The sequence below is a fragment of the Choloepus didactylus genome, chromosome 9, assembly GCF_015220235.1.
Source record: "Choloepus didactylus isolate mChoDid1 chromosome 9, mChoDid1.pri, whole genome shotgun sequence".
In the NCBI taxonomy this organism is placed as follows: domain Eukaryota; kingdom Metazoa; phylum Chordata; class Mammalia; order Pilosa; family Megalonychidae; genus Choloepus; species Choloepus didactylus.
In genome coordinates, this window is record NC_051315.1 from 124839475 (window position 1) to 124866959 (window position 27485).

At 41.4% G+C, this 27485-nt stretch overlaps 2 protein-coding genes across 4 annotated transcripts in view; one reads left to right on the top strand and one right to left on the bottom strand.

The window, feature by feature from the left end:
* Nucleotides 1-979, bottom strand: part of PDE6D (phosphodiesterase 6D) — a 55836-nt gene extending 54857 nt beyond the window's left edge. The window contains exon 1 of the mRNA XM_037849202.1: nucleotides 751-979. The gene's annotated coding sequence lies outside the window, so the exon portion shown is untranslated. The remainder of the gene's footprint in view (nucleotides 1-750) is intronic.
* The window catches only part of COPS7B (COP9 signalosome subunit 7B), a 29405-nt gene extending 4997 nt beyond the window's left edge, over nucleotides 1-24408 (top strand). Inside the window, exons 2-8 of one of the 3 annotated variants that reach the window (XM_037849199.1) lie at nucleotides 913-1177; nucleotides 2866-3043; nucleotides 12985-13060; nucleotides 15388-15476; nucleotides 17177-17379; nucleotides 19309-19414; nucleotides 23153-24408. In XM_037849199.1, coding sequence (XP_037705127.1) covers nucleotides 913-1177; nucleotides 2866-3043; nucleotides 12985-13060; nucleotides 15388-15476; nucleotides 17177-17379; nucleotides 19309-19414; nucleotides 23153-23311 — 1076 coding nt within the window. In that variant the 3' untranslated portion in view covers nucleotides 23312-24408. Of the gene's footprint in view, nucleotides 1-912; nucleotides 1178-2426; nucleotides 2781-2865; nucleotides 3044-12984; nucleotides 13061-15387; nucleotides 15477-17176; nucleotides 17380-19308; nucleotides 19415-23152 lie in introns of those variants that run through there. The other 2 variants (XM_037849200.1, XM_037849201.1) reach the window with 2 other exon arrangements.
* The last annotated feature ends 3077 nt before the right edge of the window (nucleotides 24409-27485 follow it).

Consider the following 27485-nt stretch of genomic DNA (forward strand, 5'->3'; position numbering starts at 1 on the left):
CCCTCATTTCACCCCCTGAATGCTGGGTTCCAACCACTCTAGGTTTCTTTTCTGCATCAACACATGCTGCACTGTGCACACCTTTATGCTATGGTCACTGCCCCCTTGCTTGAAATACTCCTTTTCCTTCCGCTTTTTGCTGGAAAATGCCTGCTTCTTCCCCAAACTATTCTCTTTTGAGCTTTCAAAGTGTTATCATATCTCTTAACATATTGGAGCTTTATGAGGACAAAAACCTAGTCTTACAGTCATAACATTCTAGAACCTTGTGAAGAGTGTTTTGAATAAATTGATGAATTTATTCAGGGCCTCTTCTGCATTGTCTGATTTCTGCAATCTAATGCACAAAAACTGGGCTCTTTTCCCCATCTTCAAAACCAGAAACACTGTGGTGTATACTGTAAAGGAATCAGTTGATGGCTATATGGCATTACTTAGCTACCTTCCCAGGGTGTGGTATTTTGGCCACAGAGCCATTGTTGGCTCAACCCATCTCTTGCTTCTTTTAAAACATTTTCTGACTAGAGATCAAGAACATGGTCTTTGGCTTCAGACAGCCTGGGTTCTAATTCAGATTTTGCCACTAACCAGCTTTTGGACTTCTAGGTTTAGTAACACCCGAAAAATGGGAATAACATTACAATCCATAGAGTTATTATGAGAATTCAATGAGATAACACATGTACAGCACCTGGCACCTGGAAAAACGCTCAAGAAATGGTCGTTATTAGCTTTGATATATCTCCCTACCCGGTCGTAGTCGCAGTCGCCATAGGGAGCTCCCGAATGGTAAAGCTCAGCCAAGGGGGTGAACTTCGGGCTTAGGAGGATGATGGCGATAGTTTGGGCCCCAGGCCCGCCGAGTTCGCACTCTTCTCGGGACCCTCGCCACCCTTCTCCCTGCCCCGCTAGCTCCCAGGCTGCAGCCCTGCCCGGGCCCCCTCCCCCAGCGCCGGCTCCACAGGAGGTCGGAGGCTACCAACGCTGCGGGGGGAACCTTGTGTGGGCGGAACTGGAGTGCAGCGGCGGGAGGCTTCCGGGGGAGCTGCACAGGCGACGGGTCGGCGGAGGCAGAAAAGCGCCGGACGCCGGGCCCATCATGGACGCTTGACAACCTACGGGCAGGCGCTGGGAGGCCGAGCCAGCAACGAGGAGGACAGAGTGGCGGCGCGGACAGGTAGGGGCCTGGGAGAGGGCTGCGTGCGTGGAGGGCAGTACGCCAGACTCGGCCGAGCTGGGGGCTGTGCGGTCGCCTCTGGTAAAGCCCGCGCCCACGCCGCCCTGCTGCCGCCCCGCCCTCGTCCAGGGAGCACGCCCCGCGGCTCCTTACTCCGCGCCCTTCCTGGAGCGCGCAGTCGGTTCTTAAGTCCCCTCGGGCCTGCGGCCTCGGTTCCCACGACGCGGCTGCTCCAGCTCTCCCAGCCTTTTCGGCTGCCCCTTCGCCCCTCTCCAGCTCTTCCAGAACAGCGCTCTCCCCTGACGGGAATTCATTTCTCCTGGGTTCCTAGCCACCTCCTCGGGCCCTCCCACTCTATAAGAACGTGACTGTCACCGCCTCCTTACCTCTCCGATCCACAGGCTTTGCCCCTACGGCCAAAATCTTTTTGAGGGACCGACATTTCTGTTCATTTCTTCTCCCCCTCTCCATTCTCAGTGTCTTCCATCTCTGTTTTGGTAGAGAGAGCCCCTGTCTCCTCATACTTGTCCACTTGGAAGGGAGATTTTCGTTTTCCTTTCCTAACCATAATCCCTTTTCCTTTCCCTTTCTCCCTCCTTTTTCCCCTCGCAGAGCCCTTTGTTCCCCAGCACTTCACTTTTCTGTCCTTGACACAGCCTTCTTAGGTAACCCTAAATGAGACGACACATTTGTTTCTCTAATACTGTGAAAGGGCTACCACTCTTTGTGTCTGTCTTCTCAGGAAAACTTAGTTTCTATTGTACCAAACTACCCTTCTTTGAATTGTTCTCTGCTTCATTCTAATACACTCCTTTTCGTTTATTTTGTCCTGCTACCCCAAAATGTACTATTTTTAGAGAAGTAATCTTGTCTTATGCAGGACTCCTGTAGAGCAGGTATGCAATGTGTGTATATATACAGTCAATATGTACTTAGGTTACACAAATAAGGGACCCTCTTATACCTAATGTCTTTTGGATGACAGTACAACATCCCTACCGTTTCCCCAGATCTTTTTATTGTTTTCCTGAGATTTTGTACAAGTTCTGAAGTCATGTTTGGTAAAGTGTCACAAATCAGGAGGAGGAATTTTTTCATGGAGTTACATAGAATGTCCTTTTTTAGTTTAATTTGTTGCTGCTTATCTTTCAAAATGTTTTATTTCCTTTTCCTTGTGCTTAAATGATTAATTGAAGGAAACATCTTTCTTTGCTTTTTGTGTTTTTTTCTTATCTTTCTCTGACTGTAGTTGTGATTCTGATGACACCCTGGAAGCTGTCATTGATTGACTTTGCTTATATGTGGTGCCTCTATGTATGGGCAGTATCCTCAGTTTCTTAATCTGAATCTATAAAGAAGATGGATATAAAACAGCCACAACTCCTGCTTGTTTCTTTGGGTGCTGTCAAGTATGAGGACTTAGAAGGTGCTGCCTGTAGAGGAGGGGCAGATGGGGATGAGAGACTTTTATTAAGTGTGCTTCAAACCTTACTATGAGGACAAGATCTCTGTAACTCCAGGTTGAACCCCACCCATCTGACAAAGTGGTCACTGCATCTGGACTCAGGAACTGTTTGCTTTTTATGAACACTATAAAATTAAGGTATTGTGGTGTCTGACCCAGCATTAAATAAGTATAGACTTTGCAAAGAAGAAGAAAGAATGACTGACACTTTTCTTTTGCACAGATCTCAAGGCCAGAGAATGGCAGGTGAACAGAAACCTTCAAGTAACCTTCTGGAACAGTTTATTTTACTAGCCAAAGGTACCAGTGGCTCAGCCCTCACTGCTCTTATAAGTCAAGTTTTGGAGGCTCCTGGAGTATATGTCTTTGGAGAACTCTTAGAACTGGCCAATGTGCAGGAGGTAAGAGCTGTTTCCAAACAATTTATCTTTTTTATTCTAAGCCTTCCTATGGTTCTAATTTCAGTGAAGACACCTTGTGGACCTTTGAGGTGCCCTGGGGAGGGAGGGATAGAAATTGGTGGGGCAGGAGAGGTGAGGGAGGATGAGTCAGTATTTTCATCTGAATTTAGTGTAAAATTGGCATAGGCTGCTAATAATCTGAGATAGGGAAAAAATCAAATCAATCCTGATAAATAAGAAAAATGGCACATTTATTATGGGCTCATATTTAATAGAGGCAGTGTTTTGGCTTGCTAAAGCTGCTGGAATGCAATATACCGGAAATGGATTAACTTTTAACAATGGGGATTTATTAAGTTACAAGTTTCAATTCTAAGGCTGTGAAAATGTCCAAATTAAGGTGTCAACAAGAAGATACCTTCTCTGAAGAAAGGCTACTGGCATCCGGGGTTCCTCTGTTAGATAGCAAGGCACGTGGCCAGTGTCTGCTGGTCCTTAGCTCCCAGGTTTCATTGCTTTCAGCTTCTAATTCCACTGGCTTTCTCGCTGAGCATCTGTGGGTTCTCTCTTAGCATCTCTGGGGCAGTTCTCTCTCTAAGCTCTCTCCAAATGTCTCTGCTTTTTATCCTCTCATAAAGGACTCCAGTCAAGGATTAAGACCTACCTTGAATGGGCTGGGTCACATCTCAGTTGAAACAACCTAACCAAAAGGTCCCACCCATAATAGATGTACATCCACAAGAATGGATTGAAAGAACATGGTCTTTTCTAAGGTGCATAATAGCTCCAAACCAGTGCAGGCAATTTCAGGCACTGTTAGGGATAAAAACTCTCTAGTATAAATATAGGTAAGGAAGTTCAGACAGGTGCATAAATACCAGAAATGGTTGTCAGTAAATGTGAATTGGGCATGGAAGAGGAATTTATTGTTCCTGTGAAAAAGGGCAATGTTGTACTAAAGTAGATGTGTTAAAAAGATATGACATGAAAAGCTGAGAATTAGTCCCTTTGTTTTGGTTGCTTATTTGTTTGTGGTTATTAAGACCTTGGGTATCCTGTTTTGGTCACTGTGCCTTAAAAAAGGTCTGTTGAAAAATGACAAGACAGAGCAAAGACGTATAAAGCAACCTGATCTCTAGTTCCCACTTTGGACACTTATTTTTCAATTGTAAGTTTTTATTTCATTTCAGTCTTGCTCACTATACTGGAAGCTGCTTGTAAGATCTTTTGTGCTCACCATTGTTTCCTCAGAGCCTAATACATAGCCTGACACACGGAAGGCTTTCAGTAAAAATTGAAATTACCAGAGATGGAAAATGAATTCTGTGAGGAAATTTAAGAGAATAGTGTTCATTTTTCAACAAGAGTGATACGCTGCTTCCAGGTTCATGAAAAGCCTGAATGAATATGCCAAGTAGGTTTGTTTGTTTGTTTTGTTTTTTTGTAACTGTGGAAGATTAACTAGGAGTTGAACAAAAATTAAAGCCAGAAAGACCTTACTGATTTAAGCCTGTGGGAGAAGTTTTAGAGTATCTGCTCTGGAAGAAAACAGACAGCTCTAGCTAGTTCTAGCTAAGTTTTGTAATCATCTGTGTGAAAGGTGGGGACTAGACTTGATGCTCTTTGCTCTTCCAGGTCTGACTCAGGGATTTCAGGAGGTTTTTGGTAAATAGACGGTATACTGGGGTATTAGGACACCTGAGTTCTCACTCACATGCTTAGAAAATCACCTTTTCTCTCCCTGCAGTTTGTTTTTTTCATATGTGAGCTGGGAATAAGCTAGTTGCTTTTCAGTGGTCTGAAATTATGCATGCAGTTCTTGGAACTCTTTTTTTAATGCAATTTTATTGAAATACATTCACACAACATAGAAGCCATCTGAAGTATATAGTCACTGGCTCACAGTATCATCACATAGTTGTGCATACAGCCCCATGATCAAATTTAGAACATTATCTTTACTTCAAAAAGAAATAAAAATTAAAAAGAAAACCCTAATCCTCCCATACTACTTATCTTCCCATTTTATTTCCCCATAGTATTGGTGAAGTACATTTGATACTTTGATGAAAGAGTATTAAAATATTACTGTTAACTATAGTCCATAGTTTGCAGTAGGAACATATTTTTCCATATACCCCTCTATTAACTCCTTATTATAGTGTCGCACATCTGCTCTAGTTCATGAGAAAACTTTAAATATTTGTGCCATTAATCACATACATTGTCCATCACGAGATTCGCTGTGTTATACATTCGCATGTTTTAACCTCCAACTTTCCTTCTGTTGACATACATGACTCTAAACTTCCCCTTTCTACCACACTCACACACCATTCAGCACTGTTAATTATTCTCACAATAACGTGCCACCGTCACCTCTGTCCATTTCCAGATGTTTAAGTTCAACCTAGTTAAGCATTCTACACATATTAAGCAACTGCTCCTCATTCTTTAGCATCATTCTATATCCCTGTAATCTGTATTTTATATTTTATGCCTGTGAGTTTACATATTATAGTTAGTTCATATCAGTGAGAACAGAAAATATTTGTCCTTTTGTGTCTGACTGATTTCACTTAACATAATGTCCTCAAGGTTCATCCATGTTGTCATGTGCTTCAGGACTTCATCCTTTCTTATTGCTGAATAATATTCCATCGTATGTATATACCACATTTTGTTTATCCATTCTTCTGTTGATGAACACTTGAGTTGTTTCCATCTTTTGGCAGTTGTGAATAATGCCACTATGAACATTGGTGTGCAAATGTCTGTTCGTGTCCCTGCTTTCAGATCTTCTGGGTATATCACAAATAGTGGGATTGCCGTGTCATAAGGGAACTCTATACTTAGCTTCCTGAGGAACTGCAAAACCATCCTCCACAGCAGCTGTACCATTTTATGTTCCCACCAACAGTTAATAAGTGTTCCAGTTTCTCCATATCCTCTTCAACACTTGTGATTGCCTGTTTTAGTAGTGGCCATTCTAGTGGTTTTGATTTGCATTTCCCTAATAACTAGTGATGCTCAGCATCTTTTCATGTGCCTCTTAGCCATCTGCATTTCCTCTTTGGAGAAATGTCTGTGTTACAGTTTGCTAATGCTGCCCTTATGCAAAATACCAGAAATGGATTGACTTTTATAAAGGGGATTTATTAAGTTAGAAATTTACAGTCCCAAGGCCATAAAAGTGTCCAAACTAAGGCATCAACAAGAGGATACCTTCACTGAAGAAAGGCCAATGGTGTTCTGAACACGTCTGTCAGCTGGGAAGGCATGTGGCAGGTGTCTGCTCTTCTCCAGAGCAAACTCTGGGTTTCATTCTTAGCTGAGCATCTCCAAATGTCCCTCTGTCTGCGTCTCCAAGCATCTCTTAGCATCAGCAAGCATTTGCTCCTGGCATCTCTGTCAGCTCCCAAGCATCTCCTAAAGAATTCCAATCATCTAATTAAGCCCCACCCTGAATGGGCAGAGCCACACCTTCATGGAAATATCTAATAAATGTTTCACCTAAAGTTGGATGAGTCACATCTCCATGGAAACAACCTAATCCAAATATCCCACAGGAATGGATTAAAACATGGCTTTTGGGGGGACATAATATATCCAAACCAGCATATCTCTTCCCATCCTTTGCCCATGTTTTAATTGGGTTGTTTGTCTTTTTGTTGAGTAGGATTTCTTTATATATACTGAATATCAAATCCTTATCAGATATGTGGTTTCCAAATATTTTCTCCCATTGAGTCGGTTTCATTTTCACCCTTTTGACAAAGTTCTTTGAAGTACTGAAGTATTTGATTTTGAGGATTTCCTATTTATATGTTTTTTCTTTTGTTGCTTGTGCTCCAGGTATAAAGTCTAAGAAACTACTGCCTACTCGATCTTAAAGATGTTTTCCTACTTTTCTTCTAGGAGTTTTATGGTACTGGTTCCTCTATTTAGGTCTTTGATTTATTTTTGTGTCAGTTTTTGAATAGGGTGTGAGATAGGCGTCCTCTTTCTTTCTTTTGGGTTATGAATATCCAGTTTTCCCAACACCATTTATTGAAGAGACTGCTCTGTCTCAGTTGAGTGGACTTGGGAGCCTTATCAAAATTCAATTGACCATAGATCTGACGGTCTGTTTCTGAGCTCTCAGTTCAATTCCATTGATCAATATGTCTATCTTTATGTCAGTACTGTGCTGTTTTGACCATTGTGGCTTTAAAATATGCTTTAAAGTCGGAAGCATGATACCTCCTACTTCATTCTTCTTTTTCAAGATGTTTTTGGCTATTTGAAGCCCCTTGCCTTTCCAAATAAAATTGATAATTATCGTCTCCATTGCTACAAAGTAGTCTTTTGAAATTTTGATTGGTACTGCATTGAATCTGTAGATCAATTTGGATAGAATTGGCATCTTAATGACATTTAACCTTCCAATCCATAAACATGGAATGTCTTTCAATTTATTCAGGTCTTCTTTGTTTTCTTTTAGCAGTGTTTTGTAGTATTCTGTGTACAAAGTCCTTTACATCTTTGGTTAAGTCTATTCCTAGATATTTGATTCTTTTAGGTGCTATTGTAAATGGAATTTTTTTTTCTTGAATACCTTCTCCAATAGCTTGTTACTAGTGTATAGAAACACCATTGAGTTTTGCATGTTGATCTTGTATCTTGCCACTTTGCTGAACTCACTTATTAGCTCAAGTAGCTTTGCTGTCATTTTTTCTGGATTTTCTAAATGTAGGATCATGTCATCTGCAGATAGTGACAGTTTTACTTCTTCCTTTCCAATTTAGATGCCTTTTGTTTCTTTTTCTTGCCTAATTGTTCTAGCTAGAACTTCTAGCACAGTGTTGAATAGCAGTGGTAACAGTGGGCATCCTTGTCTTGTTCCTGATCTTAGAGGGAAAACTTTCAGTCTCTCACCATTGCATGTGATGTTAGCTGTGAGTTTTTCATATATGCCCTTTATCATGTTGAGGAAGTTTCCTTTGATTTCTACCTTTTGAAGTGTTTTTATCATGAAAGGATGCTGAATTTCGTCAAATGCCTTTTCTGTGTCAATCGAAATGATCGTGTGGTTTTTCCCTTTTGATTTGTATGCCAGTTTGGATGTATTATGTCCCCCAAGATGCCGTTATCTTTAATGCAGTCTATGGGGGCAGATGTATTGGTGTTGATTAGGTTGGACCTTGTGATTGTTTCCATGGAGATGTGACCCACCCAACTGTGAGTGACACTTTTGATTAGGGTGTGACCTCTTGATTGAATGTTTCTATGGAGTTGTGGCTCCACCCATTCAGCGTGGATCATTATTGGATCACTGGAGTACTTTAAAAAGAGCCACACAGGCCCAGACGGTGCTGCAGCCAAGAGAGGAACGTCTTGGGAGAAAGCCATTTTGAAACCAGAACTCTGGATCAGATGCCAGCCACGTGCCTTCCCAGCTAACAGAGGTTTTCCAGATGCCAATGGCCTTTCTCCAGTGAAGGTACCCCATTGTTGATGCCTTACCTTGGACACTTTATGGCCTTAAGACGGCAACTTTGTAACCAAATAAACCCCCTTTATAAAACCCAATCCATTTCTGGTATTTTGCATAATGGTAGTATTAGCAAACTGGAACAATTTGTAATTGTGTTGTATTGGCAGGAATGGTATTAATTCTTCTTGGAATGCTTTGTAAAACTTGCCTGTGAAGCTATCTGGTCCTGGGCTTTTCTTTGTTGGTAGGTGTTCCGATTTGCTAATACTGCTGTTCTGCAAAATACCAGAAATGGATTGGCTTTTATAAAGGGGGTTTATTTGGTTACAAAGTTACAATCTTAAGGCCATAACAGTGTCCAAGCCACAGCATCAACAATAGGGTACCTCCACTGAAGGACAGTCAATGGCATCCGGAAAACCTTTGTTACCTGGGAGGGCATGTGGGTGGCGTCTGCTGATCCTGAGTTGTGTTCCAGCTCCTCTCTCAGCTCCTGTGCGTTCTTGGTTCCTTCTCCCAGGATGTTTTTCTCTAAGCACTTGGGGGTCCTGTCTTAGCATATCCTGGGCAAACTCTGAGCTAGTATCTCCAGAGTGTCAGCTTTCAATGGCTCTCTTCAAAATGTCACTCTCAGCTGTTCTCCAAAATCTCACTCTTAGAGTAGTCCTTCTGTTTGTGAGCTCTTTTATTGGACTCCAGTGATTAAACCAAGACCCCCTGAATAGGCGGAAATAATTTACTCAAATGTTTCACCCACAGTTGATTGAGTCACATCCCCATGGAAACACTGAATCAAAAGATTCTGACCTAATCAACACTAATATGTTTGCTCCCACAAGATTGCATCAAAGAACATGTCTTTTTGGGGGACATAATACATCCAAACAGGCACAGTAGGTTTTTTTTGTTTTTTTAAACATTTAAAATTTTGAAATGTAACTTATATACAGAAAAGTGATAACTTTCAAAGTACAATTTAACAGGTAGTTATATAACAAATTTCAAAGAAGGTTACAGGTCACAATTTCAGTTATTTCCTTATTGTGAAATATAACATATATACAAAAAGTGATAACTTTCAAAGTACTATTTAACAAGTAGTTACAGAGCAAATTTCAAAGAATATTATGGGTTACAGTTCCACCATTTCAGTTATTTTCTTCTAGCTGTTCTAATACCCTAGAGATTATAAAGATTCTGTATTAGTAATCCTTTGTTAAATCCCATCTTGTCTATTGCTACTACTCCTTCTTGTTTGATTACTGTCTCAGTCTTCTGGGATATCTGGGCAGTGATCACCCTAAATTGTTCATATTGAAAAGGGGTGTCACCATTATGATGAAAGGGGATGCATCTGGTTGATGGTCTTGAAGAGGCTGTTGCCTCTGGGTTTTGAGACTTATCTGGCATAGGCACACTCTGGAGGATTTAAGTTTCTGAGAAATAAACTTAGTGAGTGAAACTTTTATAGAGTCTCTGATAGGGACCTGGGTATTCTTTAGAGTTTTTGGGATTACTGTTGATTTGGGCTTGGCATACTTGGCCATATGGAATATCTGGCTGAAGCTTGCATAAGAGTGACTTCCAGGGTAGCCTCTCAACTCTATTTGAAATCTCTTATCCATAGAAACCTTATTTTTTTCCCCTCTTTTGGTCAAGAAGGCACTCTCAATCCCTTAATGCTTGGGCCAGGCTCATTCCTAGGAGTCATGTCCCACGTCGCCAGGGAGACTTAATTCCTCTGGGAGTCATGTCCCACATAGCGGGGAGGGTAATGGATTTATTTGTGGAGTTGGGCTTAGAGAGAAAATGGCCACATCTGAGCAACAGAAGATGTTCTCTGTAAATGACTCTTAGGCATAATTATAGGTAGGCTTAGCCTCTGCTTTACAGCCATAAGTTTCATAAGAGCAAGCCTCAAGATTGAGGGTCTGATTTATTAAAAAGGGGGTTCCTAATTTCACATAGCATGTAATCTGTCCAGGATAAACAGTCATCATCACTTTCAATTTTAAACAATTATAACCTGAAACACCCCAAAGCTCTTATCACCCCCTAATTATTTATTCCTAGTATTAGTGTGGTGCTAGTAAGGTATTCTTATTAAATATAGTCCATTGTATGCAATAGGTAGTTTTCCCAGATACCACTCTGTTGGTAACTCTTCGTACCAGTGTCATACCTTAAAAGTAGGTCATAAAGCAGTTATTTATATTTATAGTGCTAATCTGTGGAATCCATGCTTTTAAACAACTCCTTCAATCGTGTTCGCCTTCAGTATAGCACTGATACTTATAATCCCATTAACGAACCATCATCACCCCTATCCATTCCCAGACTCTTATGTTCAACCTCATTAACAGGTCTGTACAGACTAGGTAATCATTTTCCCTTCTCTAGCTTCTATCTCGAGGTCCCCTATATTCTACATTTTTAAGACACTGATTTTACATTATTCAGGGAGTTCATATTAGTGATAACATACAGTCTCCTTTTGTGACTGACTTACTCAGCATTATGTCCTCAAGGTTCATCCATGTTGTCACATCTTTTAGGACCTCATTCCTTCTTACTGCTGTGTAGTATCCCATCGTATGCATATGCCACATTTTGTTTATCTACTCTTCTATTGAAGGACACTGGATTTTTCCATCTTCTGGCAATCAACATTGGTGTGCAAATCTCTATTCATATCATTGCTTTCAGATCTGCTGGGTATATGCCGAGTAGTGGAGTTGCTTGATCATGGGGTAACTCCATATTTAGTTTTGTGAGGAACCGCCAAACCATCTTCCACAGTGGCTGTACCATTATTGTTGGTAGGTTTTTGATGAATGATTTGCTCTCTTTACTTATTATTGGTTTGTTGAGGTCTTTTATTTCTTCTCGAGTCTACGTAAGTTTTTCGTGTGTTTGTAGGAAGTTGTCCATTTCATCTAAGTTGTCAAGCTTGTTGGCATATAGTTCATAGTAACTATTGAATGATCTTTTTTATTTCTTCGGGGGCTGTGGTAAGCTGTGCCCCTCTTGTTTCTGATTTTATTTATTTGCAGCTTCTCTCTTTTTGTCTTTTGTCAGTCTACCTATATTGATCTTCTCTAAAGAACCAACTTTTGGTTTTATTGATTCTATTGTATTTTTATTTCCCATTTCATTAATTTCTTCTCTTATCTTTGTTACTTCTTTCCTTTTGCTTGCTTTGGCATTAGTTTGCTATTCTTTCTCCAGTTTTTCCTGTTGTTCAGTTAGGTTGTTGATTTTACCTCTTTCCTCCTTTTTACTGCAGACACTTAGGGCTATAAATTCCCCTCTCAGCACTGCTTTTGTTGCATCCCAGAAGTTCCAATACATTGTATGCTCGTTTTCATGCATCTTGAGATATTTACAGATTTCTCTTGCAATTTCTTCTTTGACCCACTCATTGTTTAAGAGCATGTTGTTTAACCTCCCTATATTTGTGTATTTTCTGGTTCTCCATTTGTGATTGATTTCCAGCTTCATTGAGTCATGATCAGAGAAAGTGCTTTGAATAATTTCAATACTTGCAAATAGAATCCAACAGCATGTTAGAAGAATTATACACCAGGACCAAGTGAGTTTTATTCCAGGTGTGCGAGGGTGGTTCAACAAAAGAAAATCAATTAATGTAATATGCTACATTAACAGATTAAAATGGAACTCTTTTTTAAAAGATGGCTAAATTGACTATTAACTGCTACTAGTATTGGCAGAACACCACTTGGGTATTCCTGTATACACTTTACTGAGTTTGGTAAATTAGAAGAGCAATTGGGGCATGTTTGTGAGTAAAAGAAACATGTACTTAAGGAAATTCATAGAAGAGCAGAATTGTTCAGGGCAGAACAATGGCTCTCGTTTTTCGTCTACAGATGGCTCTTAGCTGTCAGCTTCAGTGAGAAGTAAGTAATTTTAATGACCATTTTTATTTGGGGCAGCCTGATATCCTGGTTGCCTTCCCATCCTGTTATACCTTACGCTGTGCTGATCTGTCCCAGGGTTCATAGTCGAAATGTAGTCTTGACACTTGTAACCAACCCTAAGCTTTGTTCAGTTTGCATTGAGAGTGACTTATGCTGTACTCCAGGCTGGTGTGCAGGTAGGTCTGTTACAGTGTTCATTCGAATGGGAAAACTTGAGCTGCTTTTAGGGTTTAATGCTTTATGTGTTTATATCTGTGTGATAAAAACAGTTACTTGGGCATGCTATGTAGAGTGTAAAACATGTATTCCTGAGGAAGAAAAATTAAATTTGGGACATTAATAATTTTATTTAATTTTTACCCGAAGAATCAGAGCCTTGGAAGGGACCTCTGAGGCCATCTAATCAGACAGTCCAGGAAATACGTCCAAAGCATCTTTAGCCCGTGGTTACCTGCATTCTGTTTGAACATGTACAATGATTGGTAGACAGCTTGGTCTATGGTGAACTTTTTTTTCCTCCTCAGCTTGCAGAAGGTGCTAATGCTGCTTATTTGCAGTTGCTGAACCTGTTTGCCTATGGAACCTATCCAGATTACATAGGTGAGTTGGTTAAGATCCTTCAAAAGAGTTCTCTTAATTATGTCACAGTGTTTGGATGGGTTGCCTCCTTGAGGTTCATTGAAGTTTGGGAGATAAAGCCTGGGTGCGGGAGCTTCTTTAACGTGGCTGTTTCCCATTTTAATATGCTCTGTAGGTGACCCCACATAAGGAATTTCCCTTCTCTTTTTTTTTTTTTTTTTTTTTTTTAAATTTCCCAGTGAGTAAAATGGGAACATAAATATAGCCTTGTTTATTTAACGGATGAGATTTTTGAGGATTGGTGGTTATAGAACACTTGGACTGTTGACTGTTGTGAAATGTCAGAATACCCACTTGTAAAATATTTAAAGGTTTTAAATACTATCAAAATAACATTATTATATGGAAAAAAATTTGGAAAATAGAAAAAAAAAAAAAGTCACTTATAGTTGCCCCAACCTTTAACCACCTTAAACACTTTATCTTATGGTGCTGGTCTTTTTGGAACCTTTTATGCTTGTGTTTTTTATTACACGGGCATAATTAGGTTATGCATGCAATTTTATAACTTGCTTTTTTCACTTATTTCATAAGCATTTATCCATATTTTAAATATTTGTAGTCATTTTTTTTATTGTGGAATATAACATTTACATAGAAGTGATAACTTTCCAAGTGCATTTTAACAAATAGTTAGCAAATTTCAAAGAATGTTATGGGTTACAATTCCACAGGTTTAGTTATTTCCTTATTGTGAAATATAGCATGCAAAAAGGTGATAACTTTCAAAGTACAGATTAACAAGTAGTTATATATGTAGTCATTATTTTAACATTCCATAATCTAATATTCTTTTCTCTATTTGGCTCATTCTGATTTGTGTTGTTTTAAATTAGAATCTTGAGGAATGAGATGCTTGCATGTTCAAACTTGAAGTACCTTTCTCTTAGACTTTCTATTCTGGCTTCCCTAGTTTATTTTAGTAGTGTGACAGTAGCCTGACACTCCAGGCCTTCCATGCTATACTTCTGATTTCTCCGCCTTTTTCACTGGTCACTTCTATTATTTTCTGCTACTTTCAGACTGGGCAGTTTGCCACTTTCTGGAACAGCACACTTTTTCTGACCTTCACTTTTTTCCAACGAGTATGTTCTCTATCCTCACATACTCTACAGGCAGCGTTGCATAGACTCTGGAACCAGACTGCCTGCATTTAAATTCTAGCTTCATTTCTACTAGTTATGTGTCTTTCAGCAAATTAAATAATCTTCTGTACCTCAGTCTCCTTATCTGTAAAATAGAAATGATAATAACAGTCCAGAATCCCTTATTTGCACTCCTTGAGGTTAGATGCTTCAGAATGCCTTTTTATGTGGGCAGTACATGTAGTCAAACACATTCATAATTTTGCAGCAAAACAAATGAATATTGAGACAAAGTGGGATAAAAAGTCTTCCTCAGGTCAAGTCAGGAGTGCCACCCAGTGAATTTTGGCCTCAAACTTAAGAAAAACAAATTGTATTTGGATTCAGTTTTTTCAATTTCAGAAATCTGGATAAGAGGTTGAGGATATTTAGAATCTACCTCATAGGGTTGTTGTGAGGATTAACTGAATGTGTGTTTTTATATATGTGTCTGGGTGTGCACCTACTAAGTAAAGCTCGCCATATGTGTTACCTGCCATTACTGCCGTTATCATTATTGTGATTACTAAAATTTTGCCCATCTTTCAAGGCTTATCTTAAATTCCATCCCTTTCATGAAGCCTTTCTTTTCCTTTCCTGTACCTCCCAGCAAGATTGCTCTCTTGCTTTCACTCCCCCTACTACTGTCCCGGTAGTTCTTCTTTGCATTTGTAGCTACTGACGTTATCTGATTCTAACACTGAGGTCAGGTCCAAGGCCATTGAGTTGCACAACTCCAGGTGGGTGGTGTCCCAGAGTTGTGCATCACAGCAGCCCTGACAAGGACCATCATATTCATCCTGGATTCCCCTGAATCACTTAAGACAGTGCGTTGCATTGTGTGGTGTAGATGCTCAGTGAAGACATGTTGAACTAATTGAATGTCTTGAGGGGCACAAATGGTATTCCATGACAATACCTGTCACATAATTTTGTTTGTTCACATTCCTGGCTTCTGTGTAGAGACTCAGTCTTCTGTAGAAGCACGGACTCTTCCAAAGAAGACAAGAGTTGCTCACTGAATATTTGTCCAGTGAAGAAATGCAGAGTCATTACAATGATTCAGTGGTAGAAGATTTTGTTCGGGGAGTCTGTGAGCTTATTCCATAAAGGAAATCCTAATTTTATTTTGTCTTGATTTTTTTGGTGGGTGGGACTGAGCAGCCAACAAGGAGAGCCTGCCAGAACTGAGCACAGCTCAGCAGAACAAGCTGAAACATCTGACCATTGTGAGCTTGGCATCGAGAATGAAGGTACAGTCCTGACCCCTTTCCTGTCTCTGTCCTCCCCCCAAGTCAGGTAGTCTCATTGGCACCAATGTGGGAACTCCCAATTATACCCAGGAGAGTCACATCATAAATGCAGATAATTTGCTCGACAAAAAGAAAACAGAAAAAGGTAAAGTAATGCAGCAATTGCTTACCATTCCATCCAGGGAAAGTATATCCAAGAGGGATTGTGAATCAGTAGGTCTCAGTTCTGACATTGCGTGGTGCCTGGTATGGTACGAGCCTTTTGCCATTTGGCTAAAGGGAGGTGAGAGTGTTTAAAGAGACATCTTTCAAACAGTGAGGCTTCTCAAAGTAAGTTAACCACTTCATCTGTTACTCGGTGCGTGGAGAACTGTGCCAGTGCCAGAGGAAAAACTTGGCATGTTAGACTTAATGTGAGGTGGATTTTTAATATGCTGCCTTCCTCTGGGGTTTTCAAGGATAATTACACTAACCATGATTTTTGCCTCATATGCTAACTTAAGACCCTAACTTCTGTAAAATACTATTCCATCATACTCCTCAGTTCCCTGCCTCAGTCAGTATTTAGGAAGCCTTGTAGCCAGCTGCTCAGAGCTATCAACAGATTCGATTGATTTATATTTGAGTTTGGCTCCCTGCCCATCTCAGCCTAAGTTTGTAAGTTTTGGTAGGGTTATGCCTCTGAAAAAGTTTGCTTTTTGCATTTCCCCTGTGATTAAGCTCAAGAGAGGTGTATTTGTTCTTGGATTGCTATTTCAGTGTTGTAATCATTTTACCTGCTCTGATCACAAATTTCTGGTTCCCAGTCTGCCTTGTCAGGTGGGAGACCTAGTTTGTTAGGAAATGAGGCCCTGACTTCTCAGGTGTGGCAAAGAATAGGAGTGATTTTTCCTCATTTCTGCAATATGCCATGGGTAAACCCACCTACTGCCCCTGGTTTCTTTAGCCATAGAAATCCCTCTAGTTATGTATTCTCTTCTGTGCCCACATCTTCTTGTCGTTTCTGCAGATTTGATTGCTGTGTTTATTTTCAAACTAGTAGTGATGTGTCAGAGAATTTTCAGAAAACGGTATTTACATATCCTCTCGTCTTGGAGAAATTCAGAATGTTGGTGCAACTCAATAAAGGTTGGGGAGTTGCATTGGTTAAAAGAGTTTTTGAGAAAACAAATGTGAACTTCAGCATGACGCTGAATTGGCAGTACCCACTGGCCACCTGAAGGTGGAGGTGCTGGCTTGCAAGTTAGGGCGAGCAGCCAGTGCTGTCTAATGTCTGGGATTAGAGGCTCCTAATGACCTGACATTTGGTGCAGAGTCTGCACGCTTCCAGAAGGTGGCAGAATAGCATATACCGAGCATTTCCTTTTCTCGCCTCTGGAAGAAGTCTTTAGGATGTCGAAGAACATGGTCCAGGGTGTGAAAACTGAAACCTAGGTCTTTGGTGAAAATTGAAGTCTGGGAGACAGAGAATCCAGGAAAACACATTCTTAGATGCTATAGGGTCTTGCTTAGTGCTTGCCGGTCTCACAGCTCATTTAGCCGTCTCTTGTTGCCATGGATATTAATAGTTACATCTAGACTGTGTTTCCCAAAGGCCTGAGGCAGCTGTTGCCTCTGTAGGTGATACCTGTATTTTCTTTAAAGTTCATCAATAGTGTTTGCCAATGGTTTTTATAAATATCATATGGCTTTATCTACAGTGTATCCCCTACTCCGTGCTGCTGAAGGACCTGGAGATGCGGAATCTCCGGGAACTAGAAGACCTCATCATTGAGGCGGTCTACACTGATATCATCCAGGGCAAATTGGACCAGCGGAACCAGTTGTTAGAAGTGGATTTCTGCATTGGCCGTGACATCCGAAAGAAGGATATCAATAATATTGTCAAGACCTTGCATGAATGGTGAGGCTGAAAGAAGGAGGGGCCCCTTCTCTTTAGGGAGAGGGATATCTGGCATGTCTTGTGTAACTCTGTTGGGGGAAATGTGATCTCCATGTGTCAGCTGCCCGAGCTGAGGGTTTGGGGTAGGCCTTGGGACTGCCTGGGGGCTGGGGCCTTAGGATCAGTAAGCTAGAGAGTGGTGTTGCTTGTGACTGCGGCTATGCAGCAGTGGGGATCATTTCAGGCCCCCTGGTGCCCTGGTTTCCAGATTTGGATTCAAAGTTTGATCAAACTCACGAAGTTAGTGTTTATAAGATTCTTTAGACAAGAAAACCCATGTTCAGAGTCAGTAACATTTGGGCTAGTGTATGTAAAAGATTGTCAGGGACATTGAAGACAAGGAATAGGTTAGTTTAATTTGGAAGACAGATTCACAGGTAGAGTATTTGGTGACTTTATTGTGGTATATAAAAAGAAGGAGAACATTGACTTATATTCTAATCTGATGGAACTTAATATTTGCAAGAGTTGTTACACATTCAGTGAGGATTTGTTACAGAGTTATTGAAATGATTTGGGGCTTATAAAGCCAGATGGGCTTAATTGGGGATGAAGTCTGTGCTGAGTTGAAGGAGGACAGAGGTTAAAGCATAACTGGAACTGAGGAGAGTTTGTTCCCAGCAGGCCCATGGCAGGTTAGAGGGCATGAAGCCAAGCAGGCAAGCTTTGTGTTGGAGGTTAGACAAATTATCTTTTAAAACAAACTGACTCCCTGGGATTCTCCCCAAAAGGAGTATATCTTGAGGTGAATGGCCCAGCTTTGACCCCTTAGGGTCCAATGTCCCTTGACTTTGACCCCCCTGGTGTCCAGCGCCTCTTGATGTGGCCCCCCGGGGTCCAGTGCCCCTCAGTTTTGACCTCCTGGAATCTGCCCCTTGACTTTGGCCCCCTGGGCTTTAATGTCCCTGAGTTTCCCTCACTTCAGCTAATATTGGACATGTGCTGCACACCTCCTCCCTTGCCAAGTTCTGTTCCAAGTGTGTCCCTGACACCTTCCCTTTACAACATCTGACAGGGTTGGAGCTTTAAAAAATTTTCAAAGCCATTAAATCAGAATAAAAGGGAAGTAATCTTAGAAAATAATCCCAAACATGCAAATGGTCTGGCATACTAAATCTAGGTGTCCAGTCCTTCTGAGGTTGGCTGTCCTCTGCCATTTTTAAGGTGGCCAATACAGTTTGCTTGTCTAGAGTCTGTTTCCTGTTGTTCATCCTCAACATGTTTCCACCCAGAGTTGCCATCATAATATCCACCCCAGGGTATTTGCCAATAGCCATTCTTAAAACCCATGTTGAAAGGTTGGAGTTAGATTTGAAACACAGTTGGTTTGTGGAGGGGGACCACAAATATGGCAAAATGTTCACAATTACTGAATCTTAAGTGGAGGATATGTGGGTGTTCTTTGTACTGTTCTCTCAATATTTTTTTGTTTTAAATTTTTCAAAATAAAAAGTTGAGAAACTAATGAGGAGGGGGATGGCAATTAGAAATAACTTAAACTTATGAGCAAAGGGGAATCTCCAAAATAGGATGTTTTTGGAAATTGATTTTTCTTTTTAGAAAAGTGATTAATTGGTGCCACCTGTGAAGTCTTTCCTAATTCTTGTGATTACATTTTATAAAAACTTTCCCATGGGATGCAAAGGTTGGAAATTAAAACTCTATTTAAAGAAACCTCCTGAATACACTGTATCTCTTTCCATATGTCCTAATATATGTGTTCAGAAATTCCTGTCTTTGGGAAGGAGCAAAGAAAAAGGGCCCTAGCAAAGGGGGATGTTACAGGAAGTCAAGGTCAGGTGCTGGGGAGGACAGGTGGAGAGGAATGTCTCTCAGGCTGAGAGAGCTCTCATGCCTTTCTGTGGCTCAGGGCCAGTCATCTCCTTGTAGGTGTGACGGCTGTGAAGCAGTTCTGTTAGGCATCGAGCAGCAAGTTCTGAGAGCCAACCAGTACAAAGAGAACCACAACCGGACTCAGCAGCAGGTAGAGACAGAGGTAAGGAAGGGGATGTTTCTTCTCCCCAGGGTGTACCTGTTGATCCCTTTGTGTTGTTGTTTGATTTTGTTTTGTTTTGTGAGTCTTGACATAGATGAAGCAAGCATTCACCTGCACCCAGGGAGGGGTCCAGGTGCTGGGATCCAGAGGTGCATGGACACCGTCCCTGCTCTTGCTATTCCCCATCTCCTTTCTGATTTCTGGTCAGCAGAGTGATCAGGCTTCAAGGACAGAGAATATTGTAATTCTTCAGTACACCTGTACTCTGTAACCGTAGAGCAAAAAAGTTTGGGTATAGATCTTAAAGACAGAGTAGGATGGTGGTTACTGTGTGGGAGTGGGTGAGGGGTGCAGTTGAGCAGGGGCACCTGGGGCTTTGGGGTCATGGTAATGTTCTGTTTCTTAAGCTGCTTAGTAGGTACATTGTGTTCATTTTCTTCATTTAAACTGTGTGTGTGTGTGTGTGTGTATATTTCATAACAAAAAAGGGGGGGTGGGGATTCAGTGGATGAGATGGAAGTACAGATAAAAGCATGTGAGGGCAGTTTTAGTAGCCCTGGTTGTTCAGGAGTCTGCTAGCCCCTTGAACACAGGCTACAGCTTATATTTGTGTTGTGAGCATGTGTTTGTGTTCCTGTAGCCTGGACACCTGTGGAGTGACCGCAGCATTTGCTTGGCGCCTTTAAGATCAAAATGTTAGTTAGCATTGGGAGGGAGTCCTTTTCTAGTGTGGGTGGGGCTTGAATCGATCATGGCATTTAATGAGTTTAAAAATCACGTGTCCAGGATTGTGGCAGAATGGAACCTAAGGGACTGTGGCAGAATTACAGCTAAGGGACATACGAAATAAGTAGATGTGCCTTTGAAAGGGGACTTGTGAAACTTGGAGGTTCTACCTACACTGCTATATGTACTCTTTGTCTTATTTGTCTTTGTATTCCATCTCCTTGCCCCATGTTTGGCCCATAGGAGACCTTCAAATGTTCGTTGAGCTGAATATTTCTGTACACCATAGAAATGTGTCTGTGGGCTGCTGACTACCAAACTGTTTTTTTCTTCAACTAGAGATAGTTTATTTTGAACACACACACACACACACACACACACACACACACACACACACACACACGGATTACCTACTTTTTGGATGTTTAATTCATAGTAAAATTTTAATCCTACTAGCCAGGGAGTAGGAACTACATTTAGTTTAACATTAGCCAAAGCTAATTAGGAAAACAAGCCTGCTGTTTCTCTAATAAGCTGTGCAGTCACCGTTTTGGTGATTGTGGACTCATCTCTGGCCTGGGATTGATGTCTGAGCAAAATAGGAAGGATGAACCACTCTCTCTTTTCTGTTTATTCCTCCCTTTAAATCAAACTCTGGGGAACAATGAAGTTTGGGGGCTAAATCCACCCTGCCCAGCTTTGGAACAGCCCATGTAAAACACAAAACCATCACCTAACTTGGTAGCACCTGGGAGGACCCTGCCTCCTGCTGGGGATCGTTGCTGATTGTGTTGAATGGTAGACTTGTGGTTGTTATCAAAGATGAATGACACTAATTTTAGAATTTTAAACTATTCAAGTATTTTCCATGGTAAATGGCATCTGACACTAGAAAGGTGGCTGTGAACAGAGCTACTTTAGATACGTTGCTAATGTTTGAGGCATGCCCAAAGCTCATATAATAGTGTGGATTGTCTATATCATGGTTAGTAAAAATGAGAGCCAGCACACATGGATTTCTTACCATGGCCTATTATTGAAAAACACGGCTACCCCTGCTGGCAGAGCCTCTTGCTGCCACAAGGTGGCAGTAAGGCCCTGATTAAGTGTGAGAGAAAGAAATCTGAGGAAAAGGCCAAGGCCACCTCCACCACCAAACAAGACAATCTATTGATTTAATAATCTTCTAGAGAGACTGGAACAGACCAGTATTGGAAGAGGGAGAGCATGGTCAAAACCCAAAGTCTTGTCAGTTTTTCCATGCAATGAACGCACACATCTGGCTGCTAAGTGTAGGGTGCCGATTGTTCCCCAACTTGAGGCACATAGCAGGTACTTACTAAATGTTTGTTGACTTAAAAAGAACAACAAATCTACAAGGGTAATTCCACCCTTGACTTGACTTTTTCATCCTTTTTCCCAACTAAGTCAGTTATCTTTTCTTTGTCCTTAAATTAGATTGCTTGTTCTCGGAGGGAAAAACAAACCTTGTAACAGCAGCTTTTTTTCTGGTGAGAGCTTCAAGAGCCGTCTCTCTTAATAAAGTCAGCCCCATCACAGACTACCTGAGAATACTCTTTCCTTTTTGCCTTTCACAGAAATAACATATTAATTAATTATAGTCTCAGCATACCTGGGGGAGATAACATTAAGAGCTGTCTCATTATCTCTGAGCAAACCTCTGGAAGAGGGGTAGTGAATTGTCGAAGCATCAAAAAACACCTCATCATTTAAATTTCACTTTGGAATGTATTTTTCTTTATTTTTAAAGATGCCTGTGGAGTCTTAATATATAGCTATTGTGACATTTACAAAACAGGCTGTGTTGCAATCCTGTAGGTAGTACAGCAAAATTGGACAGAGTAAGCTCTGCTTTTTATTATATAGAAACTCCTCAAGGAGTTATGTAGGAACTCCCCAGGGAGATTCTTGAGGCCCATTTGCTGTTATACTGCACCAGAAGTACCTCCTGGCTCCTCCTCAAGAGTCCTCTCTCTCTCTCCCAGTTCTCTTGTTATTTGTGGCACTTTTCCAACTGTGGACTCTGCTTCCCAATGTCTACCATTGCTTTGCCCCACAACTGAAGGAAATTTTCTTGTCCCAGGAAGCTCTTCTCTCTCCTTTTGCCTGAGTATTTAAGGTCTCTAGTAGAGCTAGGTCAGGAACTAACCTCTCAGCTCAGTCATGGATACTCTGATTCCGGAGCTAATCCAAATCACCCAAGGCCACTATAACATAGAATCCCAGTTGTCAGTGTATGATAGGCTTGTGATGGCTTTATTCTACAAAAACAGGCACAAGGGATCAAAAATATAAAGATTATTTGGAGATTGATTAAATGCTTTTTCCTTACTCATGTAGGAGTTATAAGACTGTTTGTGTTAATAACTCTACAGTATTTTAAATGAGAGAATCACTACAGAAAAAACCATTAGTAATATAAGCAGATTGTTTAGTAAAACTTACTACACAAAGGAAATAAGGATAAATGGTATTTATCAGCCAGGCCATGATTAAGGAAGTGATACTTTATTTTTAATAAAGTTGTTTTGCTAAATGCGAATGGTAATTGTTTGCTTAGAAAGATACCATTTTGAAAACAAAGGCCTTGTAATAAAAACTTGTAAGTTTTCTGTTGTTTTGTTTGAATAAAATTTTCTAAGCATTACAGGAAACCTTAAAACAAATTCCCTCAGGCAGTGCATCCTAGGTACTGAAAATCTGAGGCATGCTTTTTGATTTTTCTTTAATTTTCTTAATGTATATTTTCAGGTTGCAAGGTCTTTTAACATGTTGAAGTTGAGTATAGCTGACATGCAAAGAAGTAAACTTAAGTATGCTTATTACGATTTTAACTAATCTTCCTCAGAATACCCAGAAAGCTTCTCATCTGGATTTCTAAAGATGATTTTAGACAGAAGTCTTGTCTTTGCAGTTCTCATTGTAGTGAGAACCAGTTTCAGTGTGTTTCTGGTGCTTCAGGCTGAGCACACCAATCCTGTTTCTTTCCAGGTTACCAACATCAAGAAGACACTCAAAGCCACTGCGTCCTCCTCGGCACAGGAGATGGAGCAGCAGTTAGCTGAACGGGAGTGTCCCCCTCATGCTGAACAGAGGCAGCCCACCAAGAAGATGTCCAAAGTGAAAGGTCTGGTCTCCAGCCGCCACTAGGGCCGGCTGGGGCAGCTGGCACTCACCAGGCCTGAGTCAGGTGGGGAGGGGACACCAAGGGCCTATTTCCTCCCCTCTCTACCTTCAGTGAGTTCCAGACCTGCCCGTCCCCTCACCAGCGCCTCCCTACCCCATTGGTACTGTTCCAGAAAAATCGTTACTCCTTTGCCTCCCCCACTCCCTCCTCCCCCACTCGTTCCCTTCAGACTCAGGGGCTCCACTGATGCCATCCTAACAGGGTCAGACACTGCCCAGCTTTCCTCCAGGAGGTTCTTGTCTCCCTTTAAGGGCTTGTCTCCCTCCCAGTTTTTCTTTTGCTCCATGCAGTGGTCATATTTTGTCAGGCTGGTCATAAGCCAGAGGGAGCTTTAACCAGCCCCCAGGGGTGACTGCGAAGGAGGCCTCCCTCTGAGCAAGGAGGAGGCAGTCCTTCTCCAGCCCCTTGTGCCACAGCACCCAAAATGGTGCAGATGATCTCTAGTCAGGTATCACAATGCTTTGTTCTCCCTCTCCTGCCCTACCCTTTGTTGGCAGCTCTGCTGCAGGCCGTGGAGGGATGTGACGCTGGGCTATGTTTACTAAACCCGCAGGTTTTCAGCCTCTTTTAAGCCCAGTTCCCATCTCTCACTAGTTGGGAGCACTGGGCTGTCTTACCTCCAGTATCTGAGCACAGATGGCGGGTGCTGTGGGTCTGCGGGTGACAGAAGTTGTTTATTCCGGCTTGGTGTTCTTTGCTGGCCTCTCTTCCTGCTTGCCTCTTACCCCTTCAGACTTTTTATCATTGTGTTGGCCCCAGCTGCCCACTGTGGGGATCTGCCAACACTTGCTCTCCCAAGATCTTTAATTCCTCCCGGGCTGCATCCGTGGTGGGGCTGGTGGTGCCGAGGCCCCTGTGGTGAAGGACTTGTTGCTGCTTTTGTCTTTTTCTTTCCTCCCCCTTCTTGGCTGATGACCCAGAGCCCTTTGATGATGGCATTCTCCTGGCAAGAGAAAAGGACTTGACTAGCCTTTCTGAACTTGAACAGTTTCAGGTTATATTTTATTTTATTTTTTTGTACAGGTTCTGATTCTAATACATTTCAACATGCTTTTTTTTCCCCTTGTGTCAATATTTGTTATAGACTAATCGCCGGGGATTTTTCACCTGGTTGGAAGGTGATGTGTATGTATGTGTGTGTGTGTGTGTGTGTGTGGTGTTTCCTTAAAGGGAAGTTGGAGGTCCTGGACTGATATTAAAGTTCAATGAGGAAAAAGCACATTTAGAACAAAAAATAAAAGTGTAGATTTAGTATATTATGACGATGGAGTGTGGGATTGCATAGCTGGTGGATTTCAAGCGGTTGGGATTATGGTGGTTCAGGGAAATGTGATGCTGTTTCTATACCATGTTGAAAAATAGTTTTCTCCTTTCTCTCAAATGTCTGGCAGCTGGCTATCATTGAATGTTAACAAAAGCTTTCTCATTTTCTGTTTACGCTGGTCCATGTGCCCATATAACATTATGCCCAACTGGAGAGTTCAGTTAAGTGTAGCATTTCCCAAAGTACGTTTCATGGAAGCCCCTAGTCAGATGTTCTATGGAAAAGGGGTTTTGTTGTTCAATAAATTTGGCACACCCTGCATCCCATATAGTCCATTGGAAATTCATTATTAAAGTCTCAAGAAGTCCTCAGTGAGGAAACCTTTCCCACACTGGTTGCATTTTGATAGTATCTAATGGAACACATTTTGGGAAATGTTTTGGAAACATATTTCTCAAAAATCCTAAGAGAAACGTTACCTCCTAGACTTACAGATTTTTCCAACTGTTCTTTCTAGACCCAAAACATACAAGTTCACTCTCAGTAAGTTGTCTTTTGTCTTTGCCATTCCAGCAGGTGAGTAAATTAGGGAACACAACCTTTGACTTGCCGGAAATGTGTGCCCACTTCTTTTTGACCACTTATTGTTTGTCCCAAGGCCTCAAGGGGCTGCTATAGGTTCATCTTCTCTGTGGTTCTGCTGCTTCCTTAGAAATGGTAATAATAATGACAGTAATAACACATTTGTAAGGTGCTTTACAGAGTGTCTTCATGTTCAATAAAACATTTAATCCCTTCCACCCAGACAGTCTTCTGGAGTTGGTAAGGGCATTGTTAAAGTCATTCTCACTTTATATGTGAGAAAACGGAAACTCGAAGTACCCAGCAGGTAAGTGGTAGAACAAGGGGTGCCTAGATCTCCTGACTTGCACATCCCAGCTGTCTTCTCTATTACATTCTAATTCAGAATCTGCTTCCCAAACTGGTCCTTTGCACCACTTCTACCTGCTTGTTCTCGAGGGCTCAACTTGCTTTTAACTGACACCCAACACACCACAGCCGCTGCTTCCCTAGTCCACCCAGCCACTTTATGGGGAAGCAGAGAGTATAGTGTAGGGAGCTCCAGGAACTGCAGGGACAGTGGCGTAGCCAGAAGTGACAGTTGAAAACAAACCACCCTCCAGGGTTTCCTCTTCACTGTTCCATTGGGACTCTGGTAGGAGACCTGGCCTCCAAGCTCTGCAGTTTTCCATCCCATTCAGTTCCAGTCTGAAATGTGCATAGGTGTTTTATACATAAATATGGATAGGTAGCATTCAGAAGAGGTGTCCTTATCAACAGATAAATGTCTTAGGTAGGAAGGAGACTGTGCAGGGTTAAACAGTTGGCTTGGTAGTGGTGCCTGTGGGTTGCCTCTAGCCACTTCAAGAACTTTGTGTTCTTCTTTACTGTCAGTCAAGATGAGAGGCGATAGTTTCTTTCCCCTTGGGTAACAAATTTGGGAGGTGGTCAGAGCACGAATACAGGCCATTCCTGTGTTACACATCTGAGATTACCACCATTGATAGTTAGAAGTCCCTCTCTCCCCCCAGCTTTTGAGTCATAGGTAATGGGGCGGTGACCGAAGAGCTAAGTTGATAAACTACTTATTTATGTATGTTGCAGTGTTGTTTCTCTCTGAGGTTCTGGGTTGCCTTAACCAAAGGGTTCCAATTCTTGTACTTGGAGTCACTATTCTAACAGCCTGAGACTTGAAACAGTTTTTGAAAAAGAAAAGTTACATAAATCTATTCAGTGCAGCGATTGGTTGAATTTTGCTGGTCCTAAAGGACCTGTCACACTGCTCATGATACTTGCGTTTCAAGGCTGGCATACCTTAGTCTTTGACTGTACCTTTGTTTTCCTGGGAATTCTGCATACAGCAGTGAGGATCTGCTTATTTCATTAAATCTCTTCTTGTAGTTACACTTGAGATTTACAGATGGAAATACATATTTTATCATAAATTTCATTTTACATCTCCTTTATATTACTCTCGGAGTATTACATAGATTTTTTTAAACTTAATTTGAGTTAGGAAGGTTATTTGTGATTTGACCTCAGGGCAGTAAAGGTGGGTCTTAACAAAGTATTTATTATAGAAAGGGAATGTTGGGTCTGTTAGGAATGAGAACTGCTATCTTGGTTAAGGATGAAATCGACAAGGAACTAAGTGATGGGGAAAGCAAAAAAAGATGGGGGCAGCCCGGCTCTTCTTGGGGTCATTTATACCCATCCTTACGTGGCTTTTCCCTAGCAGAACTCCAGTACGAATTAATCTAATTGCTTATCTTTCCTCATTCAACTGCTAGAGAAATCCTACAACTACGGAGAGTTGCTACTGCAAACAAGCTGTCTCTAACCTTAACTGGGTCCTCAAAGCTGGCAGACAATCCTGTTGTAAATCCCTAGTCAGCTCTCACTCATTCCCTACAGCTCTTACAGCATCAGCATTTTCCTGAAATAGTTTACCCACCACACCCCTCTCTCTCTGCAGATGACCACACTTTTTCCTCCTTCATTGTGAAAATAGGGAACATCATGTAGGAAAACTCACTGTCTTGTCTTCCAACTACAGACTCATCTACCCCCATCCTCCTTTGTTACCACAGTGAAAAGATGTCCTTCCTTCTGTGTGTGATTCATCCACCTGTGCAGTGGATTGATCCCCTCCACCTTTTTTCCCAACAGTTTTCACTTCGGCATCTTCACCTTCTTCACTAAAGGCTGTTCGTGATGAAAAATTTTGCACCTTTAAGGAGACCCTGAACTTGATGTCACTTTCCAGCCACCACCTTTTTTCTTTCATTAGCTACCAAGCATCTTGAGAGTTG